Below are 10,185 nucleotides of genomic sequence, written 5' to 3'. Positions count from 1 at the left end.
GGGAAAGGATGCTAGAGAGAGAGGAACGTAAAGAGGGCGAAGGTGAGGGAAGAAAGGAAGGTAGATAGGAAGGAGATAAAAAAGAGAGGGAGAAACGAGGTGTGGGAGAGACAGCACGAGGGGGAGGGAGGGAGGCAGGGGCGATGCCAATCCGCCCGGGACGAAGTCGGAGAAGACGCTGGAGGCCGCCAGGCGAGGGAGGCCACGTCGGACCAAAGGTCGAGACGAGGATGTAACAGTCCGAAGCCAAAGTTCAGAGAAGCCGAAAACCCCGGAGGACGGAGGACGCGCGGCCTCCGGGCGCAGGGCCGAGCGAGGCCAGGCTGATGGGCACCTCGGCGGCGGCGAATCCTTGGGTGCGCGCTCCGCCGCTGCCTCCGGGCTCGGGCTCGGGCTCGGCTCGGGGAGGCGCGGCCCTAGGAGGTCGAGGCCGGGATGGGTAGTCCGTGTAAGCTCCCGAGGCCGTCTGGGGCCTTGCCGCCGGGGCTGGGCGGCTTCCGGTCGGCCACTGCGGGAGGAAGCACAGGGCGTGGGGTCACTGTTGGGCGCGGCGCGGAGCAGGAGAGCCGCGGTCCGGGTGCCCAGCTACGCGATGGGCAGCGCGGGGTCCCAGGGGAAGGAGCGGCGCGCGCTCCGCACCCGAGCGCTGCAAGGAGGCTACGAGACTGGACATCCCCTGTGTCCTCGACGCCCACCCGCGGGAGCCCCTCGCCCGCCCAGCCCGGGCCATGGCTCTCCGCTCAGGGCACTCCGGCAGATGCTCCATAACGCAGGCCCCCCGCCCTCCGCGAAAAGGCTTGGTCCCCGCGTTGCTCAGGAAAGTGGGCCCGGGCGCAAAGAAGAGCTGCAGAGCGGAGCTGCCCCGGGCGGTGTGTCTCTCGGATCCCAAACGTCGCAAGGAGGGAGCGGGGAGTTGAGATGCTCGCACGCCGCCACCCGACACCCAACCCTAACCCAAGTCAGACCCAGCCGGCACACCGGCTGGAGGGGCTGCCCGCGGGCCAGGTCACTATCCTCCCAACAGTGCAGAGCTCGCGAAGGGCCGGGGTAATCGAGTCGGGGCGGGTCACCAAAACGCCCCTCGAGGAAGTCCCGGGCGGCCTAGACCGACGTGGGCGGTGGTTGCGAGAGGCGGGCGGCAGACCTCGTTCTGCCCTCGCGGCCCGGGGACCCAGCTGCGCTCGCCATGGTGGCCACACCGCGTCCTGGGGCGTGGGGCCTCCGGAGTCAGTGACTGTGGTCTTGCCGGATCAGGCGGCATTTTGCTCGTTGCTCTGTTGCTTAGGGTTTTGGCAAGATGCCCAAGTTTTGCTACTGGAAGCCAGAAGAGTGACGGCACTATTGTGCAACCCCTGTTTTTCCCTTTCCCGACGCCCGGCCGCTCGGCTTCTGCACAAGGAGGCACAGGATTGTTTACACCTAAAGACGCCTATTCTCAACTTTCTTTTCCACTCCCCCCCATCCATGTCTTCCTTTAAAGGGGGTTCTGGGGGCGCCTCAGTTTGGGGCGAAGGAGAGCTCCCCATTGTTTACGCCCGCAGCAGCCCTCGCCCGGCGGCAGGCGCACCGCGCCTTGAGCGCGCGGAGCCGGGCACATACTTCTGCGCCAGGGGCGCGCGCGCGCACCGCTTTTCGCAGAGGTGGCGAAAGGACCTGAAGACCTTTCCAGGACAGAACCCTTGCTCGCCCCTGCCTCTCAGCTCTCTCCTAAACACAGTTACGGCCGCTCAGCCGACTGAGTTTTCAGATTTTTTCATTCCACCCAGTACACACACTTGGAGGTGAGGGCCTGTTTAGAAAATATCTCCGGAGTAGGAGGTTTCTCAGCCCAAGGCCGGTTGCCTGAGAGACAAGCGAAAAAAAAAAAAAAAGAGAACTCGTGAAAAACAAACATCCGGGAGGCCAGAGACAGACTGCACTCCACTCTACGGGGGTCGATTCTGCTGCGGTGTTTTTAGCTCTTCCCCGACCAGTCCCTCCCTACAAGACCTCTCCTACCCTCCGTCCCCACTTCCTGGACCCCGGGCGCCAAGAGCGGGTACGGTGCTGGCTTCCAACCTCGGGCCGGCGTTAGGCGCTCTGCAAGCTCATTTAATCATAATGGGCAGGATGGGGACAAGCTTTTTAAAAAAATATTAGGACTTCGATTCCAGGGCTACCGGGACCCTGGGGCGGGGCGGGGAGGAGGAGATGTCAAGGGGATTCTGGAAACGGGTCTCCCAGGTCTGCTGCATCAAAGGAAACGCAGGTTGGCGGCGGTAGCAGGCTCTCGGGCCGACGCCTGCGCCATAATATTCCTGGCAAAGTTCGCTTTTAGGATCCTTCAAGAACTAATCCGGAGCAGAGATGACTGGAACAAGCCTCGAATTGTCTCTAACAAATACAAAAGACACATTTTCTTTGAGCCTATGCAATATCTTATAAATGTGATTTCCAAATCTTTAGTCTTTCCAAAAACTGGCTGGGAAGGACCTCCGAGCTCGGAAACTTTGAGTTTCTGCAAACCCGGTAAATACCAGTTGTCTGGTGGGGTCTGTCACCTGTCTGGAAAGGGAAGGAGACGGTCTTGTCTGGATAACGGGGGAGATTCCTACACAGAATGTAGTCGCCCATTCACATGTAGATGAAGTGGAACTTTCCTGTGCTCACAGGCCTCAAGAATTAACATTCCCTTTCACCAATGGGAAATGTTAATCACACGTTCTTACCTAAATAATAGGGAACCTAGACCCCAACCTTTTACCAAGATAAGGTTAATCAATTGCAATCCATAATTTGACGTCTGAGTAATCTCATCTTAGCATAATAGTTAACGTTCATCTGTACCTGATTTGAAGGACATACTGAAATACATGTATATACATATATATATGTATGTATACATATGTAAATATGTATGTACATATATAAAATATAATATATATTATTACGTGTATATTGTCCATGTATGGACTAGATGATCAAACGTATTTGTTTTTTACTGAGCATTCATGATACTAAATGACTTTCAGCTAAAAAACTGCTTTCTTACTGAAGGAGTTCAAAAAATGTTATTCCTACTGGTCTTATGAACTGAACAATGAATGGTAGTAAACTGTTTTCTGGGATAGATTTCTTTGAAGATAATTTTGTAAGCAATGATTAGAAAATTAAAGGCAATGATTTGCATTACTTTGTAATTTTTCAAAGACCACTTGGAGGATGGGGCAATTTTTCAAGTCCATTTTTTCCTGCCAATGAGAAGAGTAAAAATTCATAATCCAAGTTGGTATGTAATTCTCATTATATGTTCCTGTTCAAACACAAACACTTGTACGCCAGCTGAAGAAATCATTCTTAATGATGGACCTGATTTATTCGATGACCCTTTACCTGGATCTTTAAAGAACTGTCAGGATCAGGAAATTGTTATTAATTTAATAACGAATGTAGCTAACTATTGCTGCAGATTTGGGAAATGGCTGGGATGCTCCATGATAAGAAGTAAAAATAATGGTTACAGGAACAGGAATGCCAGTGTCAGTCAATGGCTCTGTTTCTTTTTGTTTTTGCTTTTCTGGCTGCTCCATGTGGGATGTTTCATGTTTCAGTTCTCCAACCAGGGATTGAACCCAGGCTTCCTGCAGTGGAAGCCTGGCGTCTTAACCAATGGACTGCCAGGAAAGTCCCAGCTCTGTATTTCTGAAAGGAAGATATCTTCTAAAGAAAATCAACCATCAATGAGTTCCCCCTTCCACTTCAAATTAACTGGGGTTAGCAGCTTTCCTTCTGGATACATTTCATAACTTGTTTCTAATGTAGTGCTTGACGTGCGCTGTGACAGAGTGGCTCTGTTAGAAGAGGACCTCATCGTTCTGAAGTTAGTGAATCCTTTTTCTAAGTCTTCCTGCTCCTTGGGGTCACCCCAGGGGAGATCATTTAAATTTTTGGCTACACTTTTCTAAATCAAATGAACTTACTTCAATGTTTAGTCTCACTAATGTAATTTGGCAAATTCCATTTTGATTTCTAATTCAGCAGAGAACCTCAGGTGTCAAGAACACAGTGGACCGGAGTCCAAGGACAAGTCTCTGAGCAAAACATTCCGCCGAGACCCTTTATCTGTCCTTAAAGGGAAAGCTTGGAGGAGCTCTGAGTCTGGACTTTTAAAATTCCCTTTACTTGGATTTTCCTTTAAATGAACAGGTGGAATTTAAATTATTTAAATTAAATTTGAAGCTTAAAGGAGTTCTAATTCTCAATATCTGTAAATTGATATCCCAGAATTTTTGTGCTCCAAGAAAGGTGAAAAGATTTTTAAAAACTTTTGTTCCTCTGTGTGACTGTTAACAGTGACATCTAGTTCCTGCCCCCTCTCTTCCATGGATCATGCTATTATGTCTCAATGAAACTATGAAACTACTTGGAAATAAAACTTTTGCCTGGGTGTCATCAGAGAAGAACACACACCTGTCCTCTACCTATCGATGCCACCTGTCCCCAGGTGAGTATGAGGCAGGTCAGCTGCTAAAGGCCCCTTCGGTCATCTGGAATATCCCTGTGCCCCATGCTGCCCCAGGTTTGTCTTCAGCCTCCTTTACAGGGAGGCTGCCTACCCCCCCTTCCCGGGGATGACTCCTTCCTTTCTCTAGAGGAGCTGAAGTTGTAAATTTCTGGTGCCCAGAACCTGGAAGCGGCAGGTTCAAAACTGGCAAATCCTGTCATTCTTTTCATGGTGAGGAAAATGCAGACTCAAGGGCAGGTGAGTTTTTCCCAAGTTGTAGGGAAAACTAGAACCCAAAGGTCAGTGTAAGAGGAGGCCCCCCACCCTGTTCACTGTCAAATGCATCAAATCTGTTAGCTGGCTTATCAGAGAGCAGATTTATGGAAAAGGAGGAGGGCGAGATGGCAGAGACAAAAGAGGTGGAAACCCCCCACCCTGCCACATTTCCTGCAGAAAGATGGATCCCCAAAACCACCACACAGAGTTCAGAGTCTAGCCTGTCTAGCCTTAGAGACTTATAATTGAAATGCTGTCTCCTTTCCCAAAGGATTGTTTAAGGAGAGACCAGGGCCTGCTTGGGGGGGAAGAAAAATTAAAAAAAGAACTCCGACCTGGAGGAAAAGATGGGCAGGACATGGAAGAGGCCCGGAGCAGGTCCAACCCACCTGTGGGGCTCAGGTGCCACTGGCAAGTCCTCCACAGAAAGTACAGCCCTGCAGGCCACAGGAAGATGCCCCTGGAGGGTGACTTCTAGACCCTTCTAAGGACAGAGAAATGAGATCCAGAGAGGGGGGCCTTTTTTTCTCCATACAAGTTGGGGAGACAGTCCTGGCGCCTCTCCCAACCTCCTCCTGCCTTTCTAGGAACACGGTTTACACCTGTTAAAACTAATCTACTCTGAGAAGTTAACAGACTGAAAGCATAAACTGAGCGAAAAATCTAAGCCAGTACCCACTCCAGCCTCTCGCTGTCGGTCTCGCTGTCTGTCTCCCCCTCCGTCTCCGTCTGTCTCCCCTCTTTTTTCCCAGGGACCCTTTCTAACGCTCCTGCCCGCCGCCCGCCCGGCCGCACCCCTCACCTTCTCGGTTAGGATGCTTGAAGGTCACGGCTGCCGCGAGCTCCCCGCCTTGCACGGTGACGCTGGCGCCGGGGGGCGCCAGCGGGGGACCCTGCGCCGGCGGCCACGGCGGGCCCGGGGCGAGGTAGCCGCCGGCCGGCGAGCTGTACATGCTGTGCTGGCTGGAGGCCGGGTAGGCGCAAGCCGGGAGGAAGCCGCCCACCGCGGAAAGGCCGGAGGCCGACTGCGAGGAGAGAGCGCGACAGCCTGTCACCAGCAGGCCACCCCTCCGGCTTCCCCAGCACAGGCAGTTACGAGGGGGTCGGGGGTGGGGGAGCCTGGGGGGTCCTCATTCCCCCTGCTGTCCCAGCAATGATTCCCACGCGAAGCCTGGCCTCTAACTGTCCTGGCAAGAACCCCGGCAAAGTGATGTCCACTCCAACTCTTTAAAAGTGCTCATAAAAGGTGAAGGGGTCAAGGTAGTCACCATCCGGAATTTAGAGAAAGGGAGTCAGTCCTCGATCTTTTGTGTTAACTCGTCCCAGCTTTTTTAGCAAAAAAATGTCTTGGCCAAAATGCAAGTCAATCCCCTTGAAAGCCAGCGCGCCTAGGAAAGCGAGAAATATGCCCGCAGATGCCGGGCCAAGCAGCCAGACCCTGACCGTCTCCCCAGCTCGCTTCCTCCAACCCAGGGGTGGGGGGTCTCTTCTCTTTCTCTCTAACCCGCCCCCAACTCTTCCGCTCCCCTGATGAAGGACGGCTCCTTCCCCGCGCTCGGTTACCTGCGTGTATTTAATGTCCGTGTCTAAGGCAGGTTTCTCGAGCCCGTTCACAGCGGGGCTGGCGGGGAAGGCCGCGCGGTTCACTCCCGCCCAGTCTTCCATCTTCGGGGAGTAGGCGGCGCCTTCGCTCCCCGCCAGGGCCCCTGCGGGGACACAGGACGGATTACAAGGGCATGCGGGCAGCCCTCCGCCTGGACGGGCGCACCCGGGCCTTCAAGTGCCCACCTGGGATCCAAGGGCGAGTCCAGGGCTCCTCTGAACCCGCAAGGGGCAGATGCTCCGAGGCCCCAGGTTTCGCTTTTGCTCCCAGCCGCGCAGAAGGAGGGCAGATGGGCCTGCTCCTCCCTATCCCCAGCCCTCAACCCGCTTCCCGAGAAACAAGGGATCTCTGGAAGGGAGACAGCCGGCCGCCAGAGCTGGCGACCTCGGCCCAGGCTGCTTTTCCGCTGTCCAGAGATGGGGCCCCAAAAGGTCCAAGTTCAAACCCACAGAAGGCTCAAGAAAATTACACGGGGTTTCTCAACGTCTCAAAAAGTGTCTGGAAGGCTAGAAGCTGTTTCTGTGCAGAACTCCCTGCAGAGACATCCCGGGTGTCCCGAAATAAGTGTCAACTCAGCCACCCAAGAGCGTCAGGGCACAGGTCTGCTCCTGGCGCAGGTGTGTGTGAATGAAACCAAGAGAAAGCTCCAGAACCGAGCTCAGGCCTGGCACGGTCACCTCCCTGCCAGTTGCCTAGGCAAAGCTTTGGCCTGAGCCCGAGGCCCAGGCTGGGTTTGAGCCTCAGGGAGAAACAAAGCCTGTGCACCGACCTGGAGACGTGGCCCAAGGCTGCTGGAGCCAAGCCTTCAGTTTCATCCAGGGCGCCCCTCCTCTCTCTCAGGCTACGGTGAATTTTGCCTCTTACCCTCCTGGTGAGTCTGCTCACCTAGGAACACACCATCCTGCTAGGGGCAGGGGACAGTGCAAAGAGACTCAGGGCTCAGTTCTGGCCCCCAACCATTTTCCCAAGCCCCGCATCAAAGCTGCCCCTAACTCACCTCCTCTCCTGATCTCCTCCCTCCACACCCAGACAGATTGCTGAGAGTCTCATTGCAGGCCTTGGGCAAGTCCATGGGCACTTCCACCCTGAGAATGGCCACAGCCTGTAGGCGCCTGTGACCCAAGATCTCAGTCTCAGGACCTGCAAGGCTGTGGGGCCTACTGGAGACTCAAGCCACTGGACCAGGAGGCCCTTTTACACTTTACTCAAAGAGTCTTTGGGCCTGGGAGGGACAGAGCCCTTTGGGGAATGGTGAGGGACCCTGGAAGAAACTAGTCTTAAAGAAAAGGTCACAGAATTGACTTTGCGGTTTGTTTGGCTTAGATCTGGCGATAGGGGTTTGCATACTTCTTGCAAGAATGAAAAAGCGCAATTTCAGGCCTCTGAATTTGTGGTCGGCGATTGCTCTTCCATTTGGGAAAATATTTTCCATATTTGTCATAAAAAGTTCAAGATGTCCGAGGACTCCCACAGAAGGCCCCAGGACCCTCAGCCTCCCTGGCCAGCCCGGAGCCCTTCCCTGAGCCAAAACCGGTTGGCCCGGGGAGAGTGAACCCCTCATCCGCACTCCTGCCTCCCCCCCACCCCCCACCCCCCACCCCCCACCCCCGCTCCATTCCGTCCCTTCCAGGAAGGCTACGGAAGGCCGACGCCACTGACCTGTTTGCTCCATAAACGTCCGGATGCCCAGGATGTTGCTGACCGAGTGAGCTGAGGGCCATGAACGGGGGATGCTGACGTGGCCAGCTGTGCCCGGGACCCCGTGGTGGCTGCCCATCTTGGCGCCCGTGGGCGACACGGGGGTGGGGTAGGGGTACTGGTAGATGTGGTTGTAGGGGAGCGCCGGCTGCGGCGGCGGCTGCTTGCTCGCCTCGTAGGGCCCGGGCTGAGCCAGGTTGCCAATCTTATTGCGCAGAATACGGCTGATGGAGCTCACCGAGGGCACGTTATACTTGTCGCAGACGCCGTCGGCCAGCAGCCGGTCGCGGATCTCCCAGGCGAAGATGCCGGGGTCGCCCTGCTTGTAGTCCCGGATATGCTTGACCACGTTGGGGGTGGTGACGCGGGGTTTGCTGCCCCCGATGGCGCCGGGCAGGATGGAGCCCGTCTCGTTGTAGCGCGCCAGGATCTTGCTCACGCAGCCGTGGGACACGCGAAGCTGCCGACTGATGTCACAGGGTCGGATGCCCAGCTGCGCCAGCTCCACGATGCGCAGGCGGATGGCGTTGGGCAGGGGCCGGCCGTTGACGAACACACCGCCCAGCTGGTTCACCTCGCCGTAGGTCTGCTCTGCGGACGCGCCCGGCCAGAGTGAGGGGAGGGGAGAGAACACCGGCGGGTGAGCAGAGGGTGGCCGCGCGGGAACAGGGGCCGCACCCGGGGCGCCTCCGACGGTGACCGGCGGCTCCTCAGAATCCCAGCGAGCGGACCGCGTCCGGTCCCGGGAGTCGGCATGCGCGCAGGGGCGGCGGAGGGGGGCGCCGCGCGCTCCAGCCCTCCATGCCCTTTCGCGATCTCTGGCGCGTCTACTTGGAACATCCCTTCCCGATACTAGCCGAGCGCCCCCTCCGCTCCCGGGACTGGGGGCGTGCGGAGAACACAGCTGGTCAGGGATCCGGGACCTGGTCTTCCGGGGAAACCGCGGGCGCGAGGGAAGGGAGGCGCCGGGACACCGCCCGCCCCCCGCGCCCCCGCCTCGTCCGCCCGCCCCTTACCCATGGCGCGCGGGCCGGCCGGCTGCCTGGCGCCGAGGCGGCCGGGGCTGGGCCCGGCGCGGTCCGGGAGAGCTGGGGCGCCGCCGCCGCGGGAGAGGCATAGAGGGAGGGCGCGCGCGAGCCGAGAGCCGCGGCGGCCGGGCCGCGGACTGGAAGAGCGCCGTGCGCCGCCGCCGAGCGCGCCGCCGCCCGCCCCCGGGCCCGCTGCCGCCGCCGCCGCCCGCTCCCAGGACACTCTCCACGCCCTCGACCCCAGGCCTAGGGTGAACTTCATCCGATTAGGAGAAATTCGTCTGACCGGGAGGCTGCGGAGTGCGGGGATCAATTTGACGTGTCCTCCACGTCAATCTCGGCAGTCACGTCGGAGACTCGCGAGTTGGCAGCTCATTGGTTCCCGTCACTGCGCCCCGGCGCCCCCTTCCCCGCCCTGAAACTCTACCCCTCCTCCCGTCCTCCCCCTCGGCCCTCCCTTGGAACCCATCCCCCTACACACACACACACACACACACACACACACACACACACACACACACACACAGCGAGAGTCCTAACCCCCGCCAGGCCTGGGTCCTTCCACTTGTTCCAGTTCCCTGGAAGCCCCTTACCACTAGAGTTTTGAGAATGATGGGATGCGCTAGTCATTTCAAATTGATGAATATTTATTAGTAGTAGTACTAGTCCAGTCAAGAGTATTTATTAGCAGTAGTACTAGTCTAGTCATTTCAAATTGATGAGTATTTATTAGCAGTAGTACTAGTCTTGGTTTTAGTTGTGTTACTAACCTCCGCCGCCATTACTACTAAAATAGCCGGGGATTAAAGTTGATGGTAGCAGGGTGCTCAGTGTGGGGCTACCCCCCGTTTCCCTTTCCCTGGGCAGCTGCTAGTGACCCAGCCCGGGTCACGAGGGTGCCCCAGTGAAAGCAGCAGGCTAGTGCAGGGTGCCTGGTCAGAGGACCTGAGGCATTTGGGATGGAGTGACTCCAGAGTGTCTCACTTTGGGCCAACACCTCAATCTCACTCTCAGAAAATCTTTACAGTGTTTGACAGTTACCCACTCCTTGGGGTAGTGTGATTTCAGTGATGTGAAAGACACACATTCTAGATTCT

General features: G+C 56.5%; 1 protein-coding gene across 1 annotated transcript; it reads right to left on the bottom strand.

Annotated features, from left to right (window-relative positions):
* Positions 1-416: 416 nt before the first annotated feature.
* On the bottom strand, positions 417-9,350 carry PAX1 (paired box 1). The gene is made up of 5 exons (XM_081552257.1): positions 9,077-9,350; positions 8,022-8,651; positions 6,323-6,465; positions 5,562-5,784; positions 417-508 (listed from the first exon to the last, which is right to left on the bottom strand). The coding sequence occupies exons 1-5, from the start codon at positions 9,348-9,350 to the stop codon at positions 417-419; spliced, it is 1,362 nt and encodes a 453-aa protein (XP_081408383.1).
* Between the last annotated feature and the right edge of the window lie 835 nt (positions 9,351-10,185).

Source organism: Giraffa tippelskirchi, chromosome 13 (assembly GCF_054371585.1).
Source record: "Giraffa tippelskirchi isolate mGirTip1 chromosome 13, T2T-mGirTip1v1.2.pri, whole genome shotgun sequence".
NCBI lineage: Eukaryota > Metazoa > Chordata > Mammalia > Artiodactyla > Giraffidae > Giraffa > Giraffa tippelskirchi.
This window is presented reverse-complemented; position numbering and strand designations above follow the sequence as displayed.